General features: G+C 43.3%; 1 protein-coding gene across 2 annotated transcripts in view; it reads right to left on the reverse strand.

Annotated features, from left to right (window-relative positions):
• Positions 1-22,837, reverse strand: part of LOC120917236 (alcohol dehydrogenase 1-like) — a 54,431-nt gene extending 31,594 nt beyond the window's left edge. Inside the window, exons 1-4 of one of the 2 annotated variants that reach the window (XM_040328388.1) lie at positions 22,752-22,837; positions 14,286-14,387; positions 12,869-13,010; positions 8,654-8,741 (exon numbers count right to left, since the gene is read on the reverse strand). In XM_040328388.1, the coding sequence (XP_040184322.1) occupies positions 8,654-8,741; positions 12,869-13,010 (230 nt within the window). In that variant the 5' untranslated portion in view covers positions 14,286-14,387; positions 22,752-22,837. Of the gene's footprint in view, positions 1-8,653; positions 8,742-12,868; positions 13,011-14,285; positions 14,388-22,613; positions 22,716-22,751 lie in introns of those variants that run through there. The other variant, XM_040328379.1, reaches the window with a different exon arrangement.
• Positions 22,838-23,829: the final 992 nt, after the last annotated feature.

Below are 23,829 nucleotides of genomic sequence, written 5' to 3' on the forward strand. Positions count from 1 at the left end.
AAAAGAATTGTGATTTTTTAAATGACTCAAACTGTATTTTTTATTTTATTTTTTTACAGATTTTCGACAAATGTGGAAATATCCGAATTAACGATTACCTGTTTAACAAATTTTTCAGAATATTCTAAATTCGAATATTCGAAAATTTGAAAATTCTGAAATTTGGAAATGCAAAAATTTACAAATTTCGATCATAACGAATGACCTAAAAAATGAACAAAAAAACTGAATAAAACGAAAACTAAATTTTTTTTTGCCAGTGCACATGTCTAGCTCTCCTTGCCCAGCCTGTCGGTTTAGGTGGACGGTCATGTCTTGGTAGGTTTGCAGTGGTGCCATACTCTTTCCATTTTCGGATGATGGATTGAACAGTGCTCCATGAGATGTTCAAAGCTTAAGATATTTTTTTATAACCTAACCCTGCTTTAACCACTTCAGCACCGGAGGATTTGGCTGCCAAATGACCGGGCCACTTTTTGCGATTCGGGACCTCGTCGCTTTAATTGCGCGGTCGTGCGATGTGGCTCTCAAACACAATTGATGTCCTTTTTTGCCACAAATAGAGCTTTCTTTTGGTGTATTTTATCACCTCTGTGGTTTTTATTTTTTGCGCTATAAACAAAAAAAAAGCTATATATTTTACTTTTTGCTATAATAACTATCCCCCAAAAATATATAAAAAAAGACAATATTTTCCCTCAGTTTAGGCCGATAAGTATTTTTCTACATATTTTTTGGTAAAAAAAATCTCAATAAGCAAAAGTTATAGAGTCTACAAAAAAGGGGGTGGTTTTTGTGGCATTTTTATTATGTTTGTCTTTTTTACTAGTAATGGCGGCGATCTGCGATTTTTATCATGACTGCGATATTGCGGCGGACACATCGGAAACTTTTGACACTATTTTGCGTCCATTGTTATTTATACAGCGATCAGTGCTAATAAAAAGCACTGATTACTGTGTAAATGACACTGGCAGGGAAGGGGTTAACCACTAGGGTCAATAATGGGGTTAAGTGTGTCCAAGGGAGTGATTCTAACTGTGGGGGGGTGGGCTACCTGTGACCACTAGGGGCAATGAAGGGGTTAAGTGTGTCCTAGGGAATGATTCTAACTTTGGGGGGATGGGCTACCGCTGTGGTCACCTCTGTGGTTTTTATTTGTTGCGCTATAAACCAAAAAATTGCGACAATTTTTAAAAAAAGTATATTTTTAACTTTTTGCTATAATAAATATCCCCCAAAAATATATAAAAAAATAATATTTTTCCTCAGTTTAGGCCGATAAGTATTCTTCTACATATTTTTGGTAAAAAAAAACGCAATTAGCGTATATTGATTGGTTTGCGCAAAAGTTTAGGGGGGTTTTTTTGTGGCCTTCTAGGCGGCAGATTCAAAGCAAAGTACCTGTACTGTATGTTGCTTTGCCTGCCCGTGCCATTCTGCCGATGTATATCTACGTTAGGCAGACGGCAAGTGGTTAAACTTCTCCACAACTGTATCCCTGACCTGTCTGTTGTGTTCCTTGGCCTTCATGATGCTGTCTGTTCACCAAGGTTCTCTAACAAACCTCTGAGGGCTTCACAGAACAGCTGAATTTATAATGAGATTAAATAACACACAGGTGGACTCTATTTACTATTTAGGTTACTTCTGAAGGCAATTGGTTCCACTAGATTTTAGTTAGGGGTATCAGCGTAAAGGGGGCTGAATACAAATGCACACCACATTTTTCATATATTTATATGTGTAGCGGCCTGTTCCTGTTGGGCTGGCGCTAATTTAAATTTAGGGGAAAGTCTGAGAGTTAATTGACTCAGACGTGTATGATTTTGAGTAAATTTGGCTTCTGTTCCAGCCATGGCTGTGCTGTGAGTGACCACTATTGTGTGCCTGGGGGTGTAGTTGTTACTCCAGTCCAAGTGTGGCAGCAGCTAGGTCAAGGTGATTTGGGTTCTTCCCTTCGGCAGCCAATCAGTGGGGGTTGATCGTCCAGTTCTGCATGCTGGGAAGGGGTACTTAAGGGACAGATGTCACTGGTCCGGGGTCGTCGCCGATCCTGGGTCTGTCGTCCCACAACCCTGTGTGTGGCCCTCCTGGCCGTGTGTGCGTGTTCCAGTAATCCTGGCTCTGGATCACATTGGTCCGGGGTTGTGATCTTCTAAGTAGGCCCAGTAAGCAGATTGGGTCTACACTCTGGAGTGTGATCCTGTGCTGTCTGTCCTGAGGGAGGAAGCCGCTTGATGAAGGACCTATCTTGGAGAGGACCGAGCACAAGGCTGGTGTCTCAAGAGAGGCCTTAAACTTCATTGAAGAATGCATCGTTTACCGAAAGGCTTGATGGTGATCGCCTGGCAGTTTCAAGTTCTACAAGAAGTTAATCTGAGAGATCCGGGTGCTGAATCCTGTGCTACGGGGATTCCGGACCAAAAAGTATCTCCATCTATGGGAAGGTCTGTGGCAGAGACTGTACCATGTTTCGTGTGACATTCTGGCTGCTAGGTTAGTGAGAGAGACCTATCCAGGTGCGCAATACCCACTCTGGCTGGAGTGGCGACGAAAGCTGTGTCGAAGGAAGTAAGAGTGCTTCCTGATTAAAATACTGCACCTGAACCTATTTACCTGTTACCCTTTCACCCTTTTTAACCACTTATTTTATTCTTCTACCAAGTTCAGCAAATAAATCTTTAAAAAGGAAGTGTAAAGTGTGGACATTGAACTTTCTCTACTCTCATCCATCACCCTGGACGGCAAGGAAATAGAGGTAACGTGCCGCCCGAAAATATCCAGCAGCTCCTTCGGGGGTAGTGCTACATATGTAAAAAATGTGGAAACCCATTTATCATTTTCTTTCCACTTCACAATTATGTGCCACTTTGTGTTGGTCAATCACATAAAATCCCAATAAAATACTTTTACATTTTTTGGTTGTAACATGACAAAATGTGGAAAATTTCAAGGGGTATGGGTAAGGTGTAATTTTCAAAGAAACTGTATGTATTTTTGATTTCAAACTTCAAGACAGATCTCTGAGCTTCTGTTCACATCCCTTTATCAGGCAAACCTGACTTAAAAAAAAAAAAAAAAAACCTTCCAGAGTTGATAGCTTAAAGCGGATCTCCACTCTAAAGTGGAGTCCCGCTGATCGGAACCCTCCCCCCCTCCGGTGTCACATTTGACACCTTTCAGGGGGGAGGGGGGTGCAGATACCTGTCTACAGACAGGTATCTGCACCCACTTCCGGCCCTACGATACGGGCAAAGGACGGGTTTTTTCCTTCCTTCCCGTCCGTCCCCCCGTTGTATGCTGGGAACACTCGGCTCCCAGCACACAGCGGGAGCCAATCGGCGGGCGCAGCGCGACTCGCGCATGCGCCGTAGGGAACCGGGCAGTGAAGCCGGAGCGCTTCACTTCCTGGTTCCCTCACCGAGGATGGAGGGGGGAGCAGCAGGGTGACGAGCGATCGGCTCGTCATCTGCTGCGATCACCGCTGGACTCCAGGACAGGTAAGTGTCCTTATATTAAAAGTCAGCAGCTGCAGTATTTGTAGCTGCTGGCTTTTAATATATTTTTCCCGTGGCACATCCGCTTTAAGGAAGATAGAGAACTGACTTGTTTGCCTCCCCTACTGCTCTGTACAGCTTAGAAAGGGACAGTCTGAAAGGAAATAGTTACTGCCATACTCTAGCTTCAGAAAATTCATAAAGTTGTTCAAAACCTTATAAATTTGTGGTATTACGTTAATTTGTATTAAGATTTTATATAACTTATAAAATTAAAATTGTAGTCTTAAAACTTCACAACTAGTAAATCGCACATAATGCGCACTGCTGTCATCCAAAATAATCTCCTTTTTGAGTGACAATTGCAATGGCATCACAAATGCATCCTGCGTTTTGTATTGATTTTTAATTGCAGGTGGAGTCGTGGCGATTCATAATGACCGGCAGATAGCGGGTGGGGGGTTTTCTAAGGGTGTTAGTGCTGCGCCACATGGGAGGGGTTTGCTGGGGGTGTAAGCGCCGCGTCACGAAAGCAGGGTGGGTAGGGACAGTTGTGCTAGTGCCGCTTCACTGGCGGCCAGAAGGGGTTTTTTTTGCCACTCCCCACAAAAAATAACACCAGCCGCAACTGATAGGGGGAGTACAACAGGGGGAATCCATAGTGGAGAAGGATCTGGGGGTTTTGGTGAATTATAACCTTAATAATAGCATGCAATGCTAATGCCGCGTACACACGGTCGTTTTATGTGATGAAAAAAAATGACGTTTTTAAAAACGTCACTTTAATTGACCGTGTGTGGGGGAAAACGTCGTTTTATGTCTTCTAAAAAACGACCAAAAAAAATTTAAGCATGCTTCAATTTTATGTGTCGTTTTTCAAAACGTCCACTTTTACTTCACAGAAATTGACCGTGTGTAGCAAAAACGTCGTTTAAAACGACGTTTTTTCATCCGCGCATGCCCAGAAGGTACTTATGAAGCGAGCTTCAATGGAAAAACGTGGTGAACGTAACCTCGCTTTGCTAGAACATTGTGAGAAAAACGATGGTGTGTAGGCAACTTCGTCTTTGAAAATTGAAGTTTCAAAAACGTCGTTTTTTACTTCACAGAAAATGTCGTTTTTTTTCATCACATAAAGTGATGGTGTGTATGCGGCATTAGTCTTTTCTTGTATTAAGAGAGGTATCCAGAGAGAGAGAGATATAATTTTGCCCCTGTACAAATGATTAGTAAGACCTCATCTGGAATATGCAGTTCAGTTTTGGGCACCAGTTCTCAAAAAGGATATCGGGGAACTGGAGAAAGTTCAGCGATGGGCAACCAAACTGAAAAGAGGCATGGAGGAACTTGTCTATGAGGAAAGATTAGAGGAACTGAATGTTTTCTCTCTTGAGAAAAGGAGAATAAGGGGGATATGATCAACATGTATAAATACATAAGTGGTCCATATAGTGAAATGGTGTTGAGTTCTTCACTTTAAGGTCATCACAGAGGACAATAGGGCACTCTTTACATCTAGAGGAAAGGAAATTTCATCTCCAAATACGTAAAGGTTTCTTCACAGTAAGTGCTGTGAAAATATGGAATACACTCCCCCCAGAGGTGGTTCTGGCCAGCTCAGTAGATTGCTTTAACCACTTAAGGACCTTGGCTGTTTTTCAGATTTGGCGTTTACAAGACTTAGGGCTCTTTCACACGGGAAGCCCGTTCAGGTCCGCCTGTCAGTTTTTCAGGCGGACCTGAACGGGCGCTCCGTGCTCCTCTATGGAGCTGCGGATGTCAGCGGTGACATGCCCGCTGACATCCGACCCGCTCCGATCCGCCAAAGTGTGACGGAGGAAAAACCTACTTTTCCATCCGTCTGGTGGATCGGATCGGGTGAACACGGACAGACGGTCCGTGTTTATCCGATCCCCCCATAGGGGAGAGCGGAGAAAAGACAGGGCGGTCCCTGCACAGTGTGCGAGGACTGCCCTGTCATCCGCCGGCTCAGCGGGGATCAATGGAGCGATCCCCGCTGAGCAAGCGGAGGTTCACGGGGCGGATAATTACTGATCCGCCCCGTGTGAAAGGGGCCTAAAACATTTATTTTTGCTAGAAAATTACTTAAAACCCCCAAACATTATATTTTTTGTTTTCTAACAACCTAGAGAATAAAATGGTGGTCATTGCAATACTTTTTGTCACACCGTATTTGCGCAGCGGTCTTACAAGCGCACTTTTTTTGGAAAAAATTTATTTTTTGAATTAAAAAATAAGACAACAGTAAAGTTAGCCCAATTTTTTTATATATTGTGAAAGATAATGTTACGCCGAGTAAAATGATACCCAACATGTCACGCTTCAAAATTGCGCCCGCTCGTTGAATGGCATCAAAGTTTTACCCTTAAAAATCTCCATAGGCGCCGTTTAAAAAACTCTATAGGTTGCATCTTTTGAGCTACAGAGTAGGTCTAGAGCTAGAATTATTGCTCTCGCTCTAACGACCGTGGTGATACCTCACTTGTGTGGTTTGAACATTGTTTTCATATGCGGGCGCTACACACGTATGCGTTCATTTCTGCGCGCGAGCTCGCCGGGACGGGGCGCTTTAAAAAAAAATGTTTTTTGTTTTCTCAAAAAGACCTCAGATCTCATATTTAGACTTAAATGCAAAAAAAGATAAAAAATTGTAATTTGAAAAAATGACAACAAGAAAATATTGCTTTAAGAAGCATGGGTGGAAGTGACGTCTTGACGTAGTCTCTTGATGTAGCAAATTGGATCATGCTTTGCTGTGGTTTTTCACCTTCCTCTGGATCAACTGTGGGTGAAGGATTGTGTATATGGAATTGTATGATTTCTTTTTTTATTGGTTGAACTAGATGGACTTTTTTCAACCTGACTAACTATGGGCCTGATCCACAAAAGGGATACGCCGGCGTATCTACTGATACTCCGTCGTATCCCTGTTTCTATCTATGGAACTGATCCACAGAATCAGTTTCCCATAGATAGGCAGAAGATCCGACATGTGTAAGGCCCCTTTCAGACGTCCGCTCCGCCTGTCCGTTATTACAAGTCCGTTAACGGACTTGTAATACATCCCTATGGGATCGCGTCCATTAGCGGATGGAGCATCCGCTAGCGTCCGCGTCCGTCGGGATCCGGTTTTCGGACGGAAGAAAACCCTATTTTTCTTCCGTCCGGCGGAATGGAACGGATGCAGACGGACAGACGGTCCGTCTGCATCCGGTTCCCCATAGGGCAGAGCGGAGCTGAGACAGGGCGGTCCCTGCACTATGTGCGGGGACCGCCCTATCCGCCGACAGCTCAGCGGGGATACCCGCTGAGCCGACGGAGACACACGGAGCGGACCCAGAAACGGTCCGCTCCGTGTGAAAGAGCCCTAAGGGACTTACACTGTCGGATCTTAGGATGCAGTACCGCAGCCGCCGCTGGGGGCATTTCTCGTCGAAATCCAGCATCGGGTATGCAAATTAGCACTTACGGAGATCCACAAAGCTTTTACGCTTCGTTTTTTCTCCGTAAGTATTAGTTTGCCGTCGCAAAATTAGGGCTGCTTTTACAAGGTGTAAACTTAGTACACCATGTAAAAGTAGACCCTTCTATCCCGTGTCGCTGTCATTTAAAAAAAAAAAAAAAGAAAATTCCCGCCACTACTCTTTTTTTTTTTTTTTTTACGCCCGTCGCGATTCTCAAAACCCGGCGCAACGTAAATCCGTGCAAAGCACGTCGGGAAAATAATGTCAGGGGCATGCGCAGTACGTGCAGGACTCGCCCCATTAGATTAGGCACACCTTGCGCCGGACGGATTTAAGTTACACCGCTCAAAATTTCTAGGTAAGTGCTTTGTGGATCAGGCACTTAGGTAGAGATTTTGCGGCGGTGTAACTTAAATAGGAAAATTTAAGTTACGGCCGCTCTTTGTGGATCAGGCCCTATGTTACTAAGTAACTAACTATGCATCAGCATTATGGCTATGAAGAGTGTCAGGTATGTGCTATATACATGCAGAGTTCAGGAGTGTGTGACGCATAGAGTGCTGAGTTCAAGGGTGTGTGACGTACAGAGTGCAGAGTTCAGGGGTGTGCTGTGTACAGATTGCAGGGTTCAGTGGTGTGCTAGGTACAGAGTGCAGAGTTCAGGGATACGCTGTGGACAGAGTGCAGGTTTCAGGGGTGTACTATGTACAGAGTGCAGAGATCTGGGATGTGCTTTGTACAGAGTGCAGGGTTGAGGAGTGCACTACATACAAAGTGCAGGGTTTAGCTTCCTCGCATTTCATCCACTAAGCTCTGTAGGCAGCTTCACTTCTCTCTCTCACTTACAGGGAGATCATTGTTCAGCATCTCTGCACCTGGGCACAGATGGGCATCACAATGCAGCTTACCACATGATGCCCCATTCCACACTGCACCTGTATCACCATCTATTTTGTCCCCACCGTGAGCGCAGGGCGGGCAGCGATCTGTGAGAGCTACCAAGAGGAAAGCTGTCCTTGTAAACACAGAAGGTTTCTGTGTTTACAAGTGACAGTAGTGAGTGGGGAGCAAAGGGCAATAGACTGAGGTGGCAGAACAGAGTTCCTCCACATTATGGCTGAATAAAAGCCCTGTGTACAGGGGCCACATGAAATGGCCTGGCAGGACAGGTTCGGCCTGCGGGCCTTGTGTTTGACACATGTGATCAATAGAAAGTACAGGCCGGCAACTCGACAGCTTCTCCGTAGAAAATATTTATTGAAGCATTACAGCAGTAACATCATCCAAAAATGCTGCCGCGTTTCGGCCTTAGGCCTTCATCAAAAGCATAAGACACGTGTGATCTATCCTTTACCCCTTCCTCACAAATTAATTTAGTAATTTCTTTTGACCTGTGACATTTTTAACATCTATGTGGGAACACCTATACCAGAGATATGCAATTAGCGGACCTCCAGCTGTTGCAAAACTACAAGTCCCATCATGCCTTTTCCTCTGGGTGTCATGCTTGTGGCTGTCAGAGTCTTGCTATGCCTCATGGGACTTGTAGTTCTGCAACAGCTGGAGGTCCGCTAATTGCATATCCCTGACCTATACAGTAGATTAACAGCAAATCTACTCAACTTCCCAATAACACACATACAAGTTTGCTGTTTTTTGAGTACTTACTGTGATTTAAAGCAATAATTACTCCGTTCATTTAGACAAGAGCTGCACTTTCCACACTGAGGAAGACAGAGTGGAATAACTTTATCTCCTAAAACAAGAAAATTATTACAGTTTTAAAATGTGTTATTTATTTTCTATGATGCATTTATTATGTAAAAAAAATCTATGTTCATTATGAACTTTTAGAGTAAATATTGGCCCTCATGAAATTGTACCTGACAATATCTTGTAACATACAAGCTTTAATTCACTGGTATCAAAATATAATATATATATATATACCCTGTATACTGTATATATACATACAATATCTCACAAAAGTGAGTACACCCCTCACATTTTTGAAAATATGTTATTATCTTTTCATGTGACAACACTGAAGAAATTACACTTTGCTAGAATGTAAATGTACAGTAGCAAGGTCCCAGGCCTCCTTCAGTCTAATGAGAACCTCCAGAGCCAAGAACTGCTGGCATCCTTCCATATAGAGTGGGTTGTAAGGCATAATGGGTGCAATGCAAGATAGATTCATGGGTTCCAGACACTTCTTCAATGCAAAGAGATTTTATTTCTCTTAAACAGAACTTTGGGAACGAGGGTTAGGGTCAAGACACCCTTAGGTAGTTGCAATGTCAATTGGCAGACTCTGTGACTTCTACAGGTAGACAGCCATGCAGGTAGACAGCAAGACACCACATCTGCATGTGTAGGAATGCTGTCTCATATGGAAAGTCTTAGAACAGTTCCTAACACACCTTGTGATGAACGATTTTACTCTTATACAGTCACTTCTTGTATATTCTTAACTCACTAAGCTCCCAGTCTCACTCTCTTGACTTGCAGTTTCACTGCCACTGAATCTCTTGAGCTCTTCCAATCTTCACTTTAGTATTTTCCTCACGCATCACCCCCACTTCTCTGCTGGGTCCCTAGCTTGGCACTCAGATACTTCTCAAGCTTCACCCCACTGGCCTGCTCGGTCCCTGGCTTGACACACAAGGCTGCTCTGTAAGCGTCACCTCCGCTGGCTGGATCCCTGGCTTGACACCTGCTGAAGTTTACCAATTCTTCACCGTCCCCGTTTGGTGAAAATACTGCTCTGGTACTTGTTTCAGCTACTCACTGTGGTCCCTGGTAATAAGGTGGATGGTTCCTTAGTGGCAACAGCTTCCAAACTACCTCCGACCACGCCAAGTTCTCCGGCCGGCAGAACCGCCACTTCTGGTTGGATTGCAAGCCGCAATCCCAACCCTGCACTGCTCTCTTGCTTCTGGATCGGCCCTCAGACAGCCTAGCAGCCAGATGTGCCCAAGATAGGTCCAATCTCCAGCCTAGCAGCCCGGGCAGAACAACACACGTCCACCCAGACAGCCATCCAGGTAGCACAGAACACTGCTCACCTGACTCCACCCAAATATATAGGCTCTCCCAGCAGGCCAAGGGATTTAAGAAAACCCCTTCCCATTGGCTGAAAAACCCCATATACTCCTAATCTGTCCTTGCTATGCCCTTGTCTTATCTAGTGCCACTAGGTATCCAGCCATCTAGCGGCAGCAGAAAGTGCAGCAATTCTAGACTTAGGGTGAAAACAATGAATCTCTAACAATGTGCCAAGGTAACTACACCTGGCAGGTAAATTTAGGAGGAACCCTGCCTAAACATCAGGGTGCTATATAAAGTAGTGACTGTACAGCTTGTATAACAGTGTAAATTTGCTGCCCCTTCAAAATAACTCAACACACAGCCATCAATGTCTAAACTTCTGGTAACAAAAGTGAGTACACCCCTAAGTGAAAATGTCCAAATTGGGCCCAATTAGCCATTTTCCCTCCTCGGTGTCATGTGACTCAATAGGTCTCAAGTTTGAATGAGGAGCAGATGTTTTAAATTTGGTGTTATCGCTTTCACTCTCTCATACTGGTCACTGGAAGTTCAACATGGCACCTCATGGCAAAGAACTCTAAGAGCATCTGAAAAAAAGAATTGTTGCTCTACATAAAGATGGCCTAGGCTATAATAAAATTGCCAAGACCCTGAAACTGAGCTTGAATTACGTTGACCAAGACCATACAGTGGTTTAACAGGACAGGTTCCACTCAGAACAGGCCTCCCATGGTCAACCAAAGACGTTGAGTGCACATGCTTAGCTTAATATCCAGAGGTTGTCTTTGGGAAATAGACGTATGAGTGCTGCCAGCATTGCTGCATAGGTTGAAAGGGCAGGGGGTCAGCCTGTCAGTACTGAGACCATATGCTGCACACTGCATCAAATTGGTCTGCATGGTTGTCATCCCAAAAGGAAGCCTTTTCTTAAGATGAGGCACAAGAAAGCTGCAACAAGTTTTCTAAAGACAAGCAGACTAAGGACATGGATTACTGGAACCTTGTCCTGTGGTCTGATGAGACCAAGATAAACTTATTTGGTTCAGATGGTGTCAAGCATGTGTGGCGGCAACCAGGTGAGGAGTACAAAGACAAGTGTGTCTTGCCTACATTCAAGCATGGTGGTGGAAGTGTCATGGTCTGGGTCTGCATGAGTGCTGCCGGCACTGGGGAGCTAGAGTTCATTGAGGAAACCATGAATGCCAACATGTACTGTGATATACTGAAGCAGAGCAAGGTCCCCTCCCTTCGGAGACTGGGCCGCAATGCAGCATTCCCACATGATAACGACCCCAAACACACCTCCAAGATGACCACTGCCTTGCTAAAGAAGCTGAGGGTAAAGGTGATGAACTGGCCAAGCATGTCTCCAGACTTAAACCCTATTGAGCATCTGTGGGGCATCCTCAAATGGAAGGTGAAGGAGCGCAAGGTCTCTAACTGATATGGAATGGGGCAAAACACTGGTGCTTTCCTTAAAATTTCTATCTCATCTCATGCTCAAGAACTAAATTACTGAGTTGTGTCTAGGTCGTATCGCTGCCCTACTATTCTACATAAAATAGACCCTAACATACCAGATACGTGCTGGAGATGCTTACGGGCCCCCGACATCATGGCACACATCTTTGGCACTTGCCCACGAATTACCCCTTTTTGGGATACAATTCTCCATCTCTATGACAAACTTATGGGGGACAAATTCCCAAATGAACCTGACTTAACTATGTCTATGTTGCCAAACTCCTACAAGCAAATAAAGAAGAGCTTGATTCATAATTTTTTGATGGCTGCTCGCTCAGTTATCGATAAATCTTGGCACCAAACGTCAATCCCTTCTTTAGCTGATTGGGCTTGTCAAATGGACAGGATAGAACACCTAGAACATATGGTTGCATGGGATGCTGAGAAGAATGATTCAGGGGAGGATTTGTACTAGAATGGGGATTTGGGGGTAGGTGGGTTGAAGGGGGGGGTAGGATGTGGAGAAGGGGGGAAAAGCATCTTCTTTCATATGCAGCAGGTCATGTTTTTTGGTCACTGCTACTGTTGCCCCCACATCTTCCTCTTCCCTCCTGACTGGACCTGCTTTCAGTCCTGCCACACACTGACCCCCCAGTATGTGACTTGGGCCGAGGTGAGCAGTAATCGCTAGAAGCATTTTAGAAATCTCCTAGCAAAAATGCAGGATAATGCCTTCTCTGGGTTCTTTTAGCAAGACTTCAGGAGGTACATAAATGCCCTACCAGTGCTGATCCTGACCTCCCTGGGGCCCTAAGCAAAATGACATGGCACATTAAAAATGAGAAGCGGGGGGCACTGACGACAGTGACATGTCACATTAAAGAAAGTTGAGAAGCGGGGGGAGGGGATGTTCTGCTGTCGGAAATGACATCTTACATTAAATTGAGAAGCAGGGGGTGCTGACTTCTTACCTCTTCTCCCATGCAGCCAGCGAGTTGAGAAGCGGGGTGAGGGGGCGAAAATGACTTCTCACCAGGCGGGGCCTCTAGTAATTTGGGGGGCCCTTCGCAGCTTTGCGGGGCCCTAAGCAGGTTACATAGTGAGCCTATAGGGCGGATCGGCCCTGTGCCCTACACCTATAGCAAGGGCATTATCCAACTTTAGTAAAATCTGCAAAGTTTGTTTATATCTACAGCTGCCCCTAATATGCATAGGCAGTTTTTTGGTAAAGGTAAACTAACCATTTAAGGAGGGACAAGGGACAAAGGGATTTAGTTCCAGAAGGGCAACAGTTCTTCTAAATGAGCTTACAAATTTGTTTACATTTAAGCCTATTTTTATGCCACTAAAAAGTAAAAAAATAAATACCTGGTTTTAATCCAGTTACTCCTTTTCCAACACTTTCAATTATTCCAGCTCCCTCGTGCCCTAAAATAACAGGAAAATTCAACCCTGGAAATTCACCATGGATTGCATGGTCATCTGTCCGACATATTCCGGTGCTTACCATCTAAGCATAATAGAAACCAAAAATAAACATAGATTATAGGATTTAAAAAAAACAATGACAAAAAACAAATTTATGATATGATACATAAATATTTCTAAACTGCTGAGTCTATTGCCTCGTACACACGACCGGTTTTCCCAGCAGGAAAACTGCCATGAGAGCTTTTGGCCGGGAATCCCGGCCGTGTGTATGCTCCACCGCAGTTTAGGAAAATTGTGGGGAAAAAAAGAGAACATGTTTTCTTTTTTCCCACCGAGGTTCCCGGCGGACTTTTTCCTGTCGGGAAAACTGGTCGCGTGTATGCTTTTCCGAGGGGAAAAAAACTGGGCATGCTCAGAATCAAGTATGAGACGGGAGCACTCGTTCTGGTAAAACTAGCTTTCGGAATGGAGATAGCAGATTCGTCACGCTGTAACGGACTGAAAAGCTTGAAGACTGAAAAGCGTGAATCGTCTCTCACCAAACTTTTACTAAAACGAGGATCAGCAAAAGCAGCCCAAAGGGTGGTGCTGTTTAAATGGAACCTCCCCTTTATAGTCCCATCGTACGTGGTGTACGTCACCATGCTTTGGACGGGCGGTATTTGGCCTGAACGTGTGTATGCAAGGCAGGCTTGAGAGGAATCCCGTCTGGAAAAACGTTGTTTTTTTCCTGCCGAGAAAAATGGTCATGTGTACGAGGCATCAGGCTAACATTAGAATTTCTACAGAATAAGTTCTATGAATGAAAAATAATTTATGAGCAAAAATTGGTTTGCTTTGGGGCTTGTTTTAAAGGTAATAAGATGATTTCAATACTGTTAAAAAAAAACAAAGCAAACATCCCTCATTATTTATCTCGAAAGTAGATCATGGTCTTTCAACAGAGAAAGATGGAGGCTTGGGCCATAAAGAAATCATGTATTTGGAAAGAGAGAAGGAAGCTGAGTGACATATTGACCTCTTATATGTGTGTGTATGTGTTGAGGAGTGAGGGTTGTCCCACTGTAGAAAGGGAAAATAATCAGGAGAGTTCAGGGGGAGGATAAAAGTAGAGCCCTTTGAGCCATGTCCCACACCCCACCATCCACTGGCAAATCAGAGTACAATGTTGTATTTTAGCAGCTATGGTTGGATACTGGTTCAAAATAGGGAGCGCACTGCACAATAGGAAGTCCTGTGATGGTAATAGAAGGTCCAGCTACAAATCTAACTACATGTTTTCAGCACTAAAAACTGATCACTAGATAAATATAGATTACAGATTAAAAATTGTAAAAAAAATATAAAATTTTACCTTAATCCGAACTTCTTCTGCTTTTGGTGGTTGCACCTCGATCTCCTCAATTGACAGTGGCTGATTTAGGGCCCAAGCCACAGCCGCTTTGCATTTTATAATCTATAGACAAAACATACATTCAACTAATGAGATCAGTACAGGTGGTGTTTTACTGTATGGTACTACAAGAAATTGGTGGGTTTATTTGCTGATGTAAAGAGCTATATTAAACCCTTTTTTTCCTTTTTGTTTTTCACACATAAAATGCACATATTTTATATATCAAAGGCACTTACAACAATATGAATAGCCTGAAAGTGAATGCCTTGTAAAATAAAATTGTTGTTGGTATTTTTTGTCACATGATTCTTAAGCTTCTGTTCATCGAATCTATATTTTCAAAATAATTTTAGTTTATGGGGCTGTGTCGAGCAAATAGATACCAAATTTATCAAACCATAAAACTGTTTGCACCTGTCAAACAGCAAAAAACTACTGTATTTTAAAATGCCCACTGGCAGCACCCTAAAGGGGTTGTAAAGGTAAAAAAAAATGTTTCCCTAAATAGCTTCCTTTACCTTAGTGCAGTCCTCCTTCACTTACCTCATGCTTCGATTTCGCTTTTAAATGTCCTTATTTCTTCTGAGAAATCCTCACTTCCTGTTCTTCTGTCTGTAACTACACACAGTATTGAGGGGGGAGGGGGCGAGCAGGAGGGTCAGGAAACTCTCTACTTTGCAGATAGAGAAAGGAGCTGTGTGTTAGTGGGCGTCCTGACACTCCTGCTCGCCCCCTCCCCTTCAAGGGGCTTTCTCCACACCAGGGAGAAAGCCTTGCATTACTGTGTGTAGTTACAGACAGAAGTGAGGATTAAAAACAACAAAAAACCGCGCTGGTGTCCCCCCCCAACCCTCCAATCCCCGGCAGCAGCTGGCGTGCGAAAACACAAAACAAAATGAACAAAAGAAAAAGCCGCGCCACAAGAGTCTATTAAGTCACAATTAGTAAAGATGTAATAAGTCCGTAGTTGACCAAATGGCACATATACGGTCACAGGTATTCTGATACAGTCCTTGCAATGGCAACTACGTTCCACACCACCCAGTGACACATATGCATGAAGTGACCCTCCACCGGAAAATGGAAAGCCGCTTACCGGAAGGCAAGCGGTTTGGGGCAGATGGCTATAACCCAGCCTAGGCCTTTAATCCTCGGATATTTCCACCAGGAAGCTCTCCGTCCCCTGAGCGTGATGTACTCAGCACCACCGTTTAAATGTAAATGAAAAAAGAGAGGCGCACATAGCGTGACTCTGTGACATACACTTTTATTTTAAAAAAGGTAAAATATATACTCATAAACAAGCGTTTAAAATCTGCATAAACAGTAAATTTGCCGGCCGGCATACAGGAGCCCTACTCCTTGTCGTGGTGACGTCACTGCGACATCCCCCAGGAAGCTATTTAGGGATTTTTCTTTTTACCTTTACAACCCCTTTAAAAGTCTCAGTTTAGTGTTAACCATGAATGATAGTCCTAGAACTTTTACCTTCACTGCAGTGCGCGCACCAATACCTAATATGTGTGGAGCAATTGTCATTTTCATATGCAAACCCAGCAGATGCAGGCATTTGTGTTCATGTTTAGGGGCAAGGGGCTTTAAAAAATGTTTTAAACCTTTATTGAATTAGATTATACTTTATTCTTCAAAACATTTTTAACTTAAGTTTAATGCTATCATATGGGGCTGACAACCCCCTATGCTATATCATAGTGCAGATGATAGTTTCATTTTAAAGAGACACCAGGGGTCTATTAGACCCCTAATGCCACCTCTGCACTCAGTTAAAGTTGATTGAGCATGGACTGTGCTCAATCAGCTTCTTCACAGTTGGGGATTGTCAACTCTGAACCTAGAAGTACCCGTAGCTGAGCATGTCTGGATTCATATTACTTAGGGGAGATCAGATAATGGATGCTTTCTGATCTTCCACCATTCTCCCTCCTAATATCCACCATGCATGGAGGTGCCACACAACCCCATGGGACAGGTAAGCAAGGGACACATGGTAAACGTTTTCTGTCATAATAGTTAAGATGCTGGTGGCATAAGGATCACAGGGTAACTAACTTGACCTTAGATTCAGGGTGAAATTGAGATATTGAAAATAATAATGGAGAATATAAGCATTACATTAGTTGTTTATATGTAGATAATTTTGTTCCAACTAAAGTCATACATTAGGCTGGATTCACACCTATGCATTTTTTGTGCTTTTTGCATTTTGCAGATTTGCACTATAGAATGTGTTCCATAGGATACCATGGTAAATGGACTGTTGTGCAAATCTGCAAAACGCAAAAAGCACTAAAACTGCATAGGTGTGAATCCAGCCTTATAGTTAGAAAGGCAATTTTTTTAATAATATATTTACCCCACAGCTTCTCTAAGGCCTGGTTCACACCTATGCAGGTTGAAGTTGACGCATATTTGCATTTAGCATTTTTCAATATGTGTTTTTAATCCATTGAGGTCTATGGAACCAAAAACACAACTTGCTGGTGTGAACGTGACCAATAGGAAACCATGTTAAATGGACCGTAGTGTGTTTCTGAAAAACTGAAAATGCTCTAAGAATTGCATAGGTGTGAACCAGGCATCAAATGGTGTTTGGGTTCCATAGCAATGTTGGGTCACAGTTAGCCACATTGCTCCAATTTCTCCCCTCCTCCTCAATCCTCCACAGACCTGCTTACTCCACAGACCTGCTGTCAAAGGAGAGAGAAGAAGGGGAGATTCACTAAAAGTAGAGCACTCAGAATCTGTTGCAGCTGTGCATAGAAAACCATCAGCTTCTAACTTCAGCTTGTTCAATTAAGCTCTGACAATGAGGCTGGGTTCACACTACTACACTACTTTCATCCTTCTTTGCTCTGCTACATTGGTCCTACACTGATCCTACATTGGTCCTACATTTATCCTACATTGGTCCTACATTCAACCTACTTTCATGAACAGGATACTACTTTGATCCGACTTTGTGATAGTCTGACTTGTTATTTGACCAATCAAAACAATCCCAGAGTGAGATAAATTCCTTTTACTGCTGCTGTGATCACATGTCGGATGTCAAAAGTCGGATCGTTAGGACAAGGCTCCTACTTTGGTCCGACTTCAATGATATTCAATGGGCTGAAGTAGGATCAATGTAGGACCAAAGTAGTACAGGGAGCATTTTCAAAGTCGGACCGACTTGTGTAGGACCAGTTAAGACAGCTCTCATAGGGAAACATTGATTTTCACACGTTATGCTACATGAGCTCCCAATGTAGGACCGTTTGTCGGACAAGTGTGAACCCAGCCTCAAGGCTCATACACACGGTCAGACATCCAACAAAATTTCCCTTGGATTTTTGTCTTAATTGATTTCTGCTCTTTACTGCCACCCTTTGGTTAACTTCTGCTATTGTTTACTGCTTTTAACATTGGTTCTGAGCATGCGTATTTGCACTTTGTCCAAAAGTTGGTTGGCTTGCTGTACACACGGTCAGACAAGGCACCATCAGACTTTTGTTGCCGAAAAGTTGGTCCGTTTGCAGACCCAACTTTTTGTCGGATGAAACCCGAAAAATTTGGTCCGATGGAGCGTACACACCGTCAGACAAATTAGAAAAGTTGCAGATTTTGAAGTTGGTTGGCCAAAAGTCCGACCGTGTATGGGGCTTATGGCACATGGCTTATGGCTTATTCACACCTATGCAGTTTTAGTGCTTTTTGCATATTTGCACCACAGTCCTGTAGTGCAAATTTGCAAAATGCAAAAAGCACTAAAAATGCATAGGTGTGAATCCAGCCTTAGTGGGTCTTCCTGTTATCCCATTCTTCCCATCTACTTGCCATCTATTATTTTTGACTTGCATACTTGTTTCTATTTTAACCACTTGCCAACCAGACACTGGGGGTTATTTACAAAAGGCAAATCTACTTTGCACTACAAGTGCAAAATACAAGTGCAAAGTGCACTTAAAATTGCACTAAAAGTGCAAAAACTGCTGATTTTATTATCCAATCATGTGCAAGCTAAAATGCTGTTTTTCATTCTCCTTGCATGTCCACGGTTCATGTGGACTCTATGGGGCAGATCCTCAAAGAAATTACGCGGCGTATCTGTTGATACGCCGCGTAATTTCAAATTTTGCGCGTCGTATCTTTGTTTTGGTATGCACCAAACAAGATACGACTGCATCTGTGTTAGATCCGACAGGCGTACGCCTTAGTACGCCGTCGGATCTAAGATGCAATTTTCCGGCGGCCGCTGGGTGGCGTTCACGTCGTAATCTGCTTCGAGTATGCAAATTTGCTTTTTCCGACGAACCACGAACGTACGAGCGGCCTTCGCATTCTTTTACGTCGTTTCCGTTCAGCTTTTTCCGGCATATAGTTAAAGCTGCTATCTGGTGGCGTACTCAATGTTAAGTATGGCCGTCGTTCCCGCGTATAATTTTGAAAATTTTACGTTGTTTGCGTAAGTCGTCCGTGAATAGGGCTGGACGCCATTTAAGTTCACAACGAAAACAATGACGTCCTTGCGACGTCATTTGGAGCAATGCACCCTGGGAGTTATGACGGACGGGGCATGCGCAGTTCGTTCGGCGCGGGGACGCGCTTCATTTAAATGAAACACGCCCCCTACTCGCCGCATTTGAATTCCGCACCCTTACGCCGCGAGAGATACACTATGCCGCCGTAACTTACGGCGCAAATTCTTTCAGGATTTAAAGATTTGCAAAGTAAGTAACAGCGGCGTAGCGTATCTCACATCTGCGCCGGGCGCAGCGTAGGTATGTGGATCTGCCCCTATGTCTGCTGGCCACCAGCAAATGCGGGGCACAGAGGCAGAATCTGCCTATGTAAATAAGGCGAATCCCCGTTCTGACAGGATACATCATGGAGATCTGCTGTTCCAAGTGATCGGGAACAGTGACCTCTTTGTTGTCCCAGGCAGGCCAGCCCCCATACAGTTAGAACACACCCAGGGAACACAGTTAACCCCTTGATCGCCCCTAGTGTTAACCCCTTCCCTGCCTGTGTCATTTATACAGTGATCGGTGCATTATTTTAGCGCTGATCAATCTACTAATGTCACTGGTCCCCAAAAAAGTGTCACTTAGGCCCCATACACACGAGAGGATTTATCCGCGGATACGGTCCAGCGGACCGTTTCCACGGATAAATTCTCTTGAGGATTTCCGCGGATTTTGATGCGATGGAGTGTACTCACCATTGAATCGAAATCCGCACCGAAATCCTCTGGCGATGACGTGTCGCGCCGTCGCCGCGATTATGAGGCGGCGACGTGCGCGACGCTGTCATATAAGGAATTCCACGCATGCGTCGAATCATTACGACGCATGCGGGGGATCCTTCGGACGGATGGATCCGGTGAGTCTGTACAGACCAGCGGATCCATCCGTTGGGATGGATTCCAGCGGATAGATTTGATAGCATGTCATCAAATATTTATCCGCTGGAAATCCATCCCAGGGGATAAATATCCGCGGAAACAGATCTGCTGGAGTGTACACACCATAGGATCTATCCGCTGAAACCCATTCGCTGGGATTTTTCAGCGGATGGATTCTATCGTGTGTATGGGGCCTAAGGCCCCATACACACGAGAGGATTTATCCGCAGATACGGTCCAGCGGACCGTTTCCACGGATAAATCCTCTCAAAGATTTCCGCTGATTTCGATGGGATGGAGTGTACACACCATCGCATTGAAATCCGCGCGGAAATCCTCTGCCGATGACGTGTCGCGCCGTCGCCGCGATTATGACGCGGCGACGGGCACGACGCTGTCATATAAGGAATTCCACGCATGCGTCAAATCATTACGACGCGTGCGGGGAATCCCTTTGGACGAATGGATCCGGTAAGTCTGTACAGACGAGCGGATCCATCCGTTGGAATGGATTCCAGCAGATGGATATGTTGTGCAGCACAGCAAATATCCGATCTGCTGGAATCCATCCCAGAGGAGATTTCTCCGCGGAAACAGATCCGCTGGCGTGTACACACCATAGGATCTATCCGCAGAAACCCATTTGCTGGGATTTATCTGCGGATGGATTCTATCGTGTGTACGGGGCCTCAGGGTCAGATTTGTCTGTCGCAATGTCGCTGTCTCTCTAAAAATCACAGATCGCTGCCATTACCAGTAAAAACATAAAAAATAAGAGTCCATAAATCTTTCCCATAGTTTGTATATGCGATAACTTATCAATATACACATATTGCAATATTTTTTTTTTACCAAATATATGTAGAAGAATATATATTGACCTAAACTAATGAATACATGTGTTTTGTATATATTTTTTTTAATAGAGAGGTGAGGGGATCAAATACCACCAAAAGAAAGTTCTATTTGTGGGGAAAAGAATATAAATACATTTTGCTTGAGTACAGCATCACACAACCGCGCAATTGTCAGTTAAAGCGACACAGTGCTGTATCGCAAAAAAAATAAGCACTAAACATTGTTGTTGTTATCTTCACCCCAATACAGTATATTTCATTTCTGAATAATGGTCTTTTGTTTTTTCTCCAAAAATTCATCACTTCAAGACCAGGCCTATTTCTGACATTTGTTATTTACAAGTTACAAGTATTTTTTGCTAGGAAACTATTTAGAACCCCCAAGCATTTTATATATATATATATATATATATATATATTTAGCAGAGACCCTAGAGAATAAAATGGCGATCATTGCGAATGCTCGCAGAATGGAGACAAACTGCAGTACTTAAAATTCTCCATAGGCGACACTTTAATTTTTTTTTACAGGTAAACTGTATAGAGTTACAGGTCTACTGCTAGAACTATTGCTCTTGCTCTAACAATAGCGGAAATACCTCACATGCGTGGTTTGAACACTGAATACATATGTGGGCGTGACTTACATAAGCGTTTGCTTCTGCGAGTGAGCTCGGAGGGACGGGGCACTTTACATTTTAATTTTTTTTATTATTTATTGAACTTTTAATTTTTTTTTTACACTGTCCCACAATAGGGCACTTTTTCTCACCCTAATTCCAAAGACGGGGTACTGTTTACATTGATGCCAGAAAAATGTTCTATTTAGATTTCTAGTTACAGTCTGGCCCCCTAAAGTCTGAAGGACAGTAAACTTGCCCTTTGTTTCAAAAGCTTGGAGACCCCTGCTCTAATGCCATAGGCTATGCACACCTATGGTAAGAAGATCACACATCACCCCAGTCTGCAACAGACATAGTTATGATAAAAGGTCATTTTAACTGCAAGAGGAGACCTGCCCAGGTTAGTATGCAGTAAACAGGAATATAAGGTAAAAATAAACCCCTAAAGTGATTGTAAACTTTAGTTTTTTTTTTTTTTTTTGGGGGGGGGGGGGGGGGGGGGTTAAAATAACAAACATGTCATACTTGCCTGTTCTGTGCAATGATTTTGCACAGAGCAGCCCCGATCCTCCAAACACCTTTGCTGATAATCCATAAATATAAAATTTGTGAAATCTGTATTTTTGCATGCAATGCATATAATATTTAATATTAAAAACCTTTGTTTTCAACTACTAGCCCTACAGTCTCAGAATGGAAAAGGGAGGCAAATGACATTATTGAGGCGGAATGTTGGATCCATGACGTTAAAAATAAACATGAACAACATTTTAAGATATCTGGGCTTTTCTCATGTTATGCCGTGTACACACGATCGGAAATTCCGACAAGAAAACCGTGGATTTTTTTCTGACGGAATGTTGGCTCAAACTTGTGTTGCATACACACGGTCACACAAATCTTGTCGGAAATCCCGACCGTCAAGAACACGGTGACATACAAGATGTACGACGAGCCGAGATCAATGAAGTTTGATAGGCAGTTCGACTCTTCTGCTTGATTCTAAGAATGCATGTTTTTTTGCGTGTCCGAATTGCATGCAGACAAGCGAATTTTCCAATATGAACTTTTTCCGTTGGAAAAATAGAGAACCAGCTCTCAATCTTTTGCTGGTGGAAATTCCGACTGCAAAAGTCCGATGGAGCATACACAATATCGGAATTTCCGACCAAAAGCTCACATCTGACTTTTCTTGTCGGAATTTCCGATCGTGTGTACGCTGCATTAGTCGACTCATAACTCAGGTTTTTGCTTTATTTTGCAGTGATAGTGTAATAAATGTACAATCAGTGTCAGCTAGTTTGTCATTATGAATGTGACTGGATTCCCCAAAATGTTATAAATAAAGCAGCAAATCTTAGAAGCATATACTAAAGCTAGATTTAGAAATCAAGTCTATTACCTTTCCTGCAGTGCTCATTGTTGAAATGCTCTCTTCTTGCCAGCTAGAGAAATGTTAATCCAATTTTTAATGGGTGAATTGTAAAAGCTGTTTTCTAAGGACATGCCCAGTTAATACATGCAAAAACTTGCTACTTACTGTATTGCATACTTTTGCTTATTTGCCAAGAGGACTTTGGATCTTGCAGATAAATTTGCACACATTAGATAAAATATGCCGACTGGAATATATTAAATTATCTGATCAGATATTTGTTTCAAAGTTAGAAATCTTTGCTTGATCAGTGTATAATGAGTAACCAGTCACCCAAGAATACAAAGCAATACAGATCTGGGTAGATGTAGCTGTAACATTTATACCAAATTATAACGCTGTCATACTACATTTTAGAACAGACATCATAGGAGTTACTAATGTGAAAAAAGCTAAAGTATAATTTGTTTCCAAACAACAGATTGCATGATATGAAAACTCTCCTGCACTATTGAATATTTGAAGTAAACTTAACTTTAGCAAATGACTTATTAGCAACATCGTGCCGAACAGAGCCCACCATTACAGCATATTACATTGAAACCACCATTTTAATATTGTAGTCAATCAACAAATGATCTAATGCTAGTGTTGAGGGTGCACAGTTTAGTACTTCTTATATTTCATCTGGAGCTTAGTAACACAAATCTATTGAATGACTAAGCCCTGTTATATGGCACTCAAGCAAGCTCATCTGCAACATGAATTCCCAGGGGTTAACAGGAAAATTAAATGGACCAAAAATAAGGGGAATGGACAGAACATGTGCTCCTCTTGGAGAAGTCAGAACCTGCCTATCATTCTGTGTTAATTTCTGTAGCGCCCTGCTCCTGTTGACCAAGCTCTATTTTCTAAATTTAGTGGGATATCTGAACTGTATTCCGTTCAGATACAATGTTTATGGCTAAATTGGCCTCTGCTCCAGCTTTGGCTGAGTTGGTGTATTTCCCACGGTCACCAGCAGGTGTCACTGTCACTTCTGGTTCATGATGGAAGGTACAACAAGCCAAGTTGTATTGGGTGTTCTTTCCCAGAAGCTACCTAGTAGGAGGTTTTTACCGCTGGGCATGCTGGGAGAGGGTACTTAAGGGCGGACGCTATTTTTTTCGCTCTCTCACCTTGTGGCCACTCTGACCTAAGGTATGTGACAGCTCCTCTTCTGCCTCCGGGCCAGCTGGCCCGA

This window comes from Rana temporaria, chromosome 1, assembly GCF_905171775.1.
Source record: "Rana temporaria chromosome 1, aRanTem1.1, whole genome shotgun sequence".
Classification (NCBI taxonomy): Eukaryota; Metazoa; Chordata; class Amphibia; order Anura; family Ranidae; genus Rana; species Rana temporaria.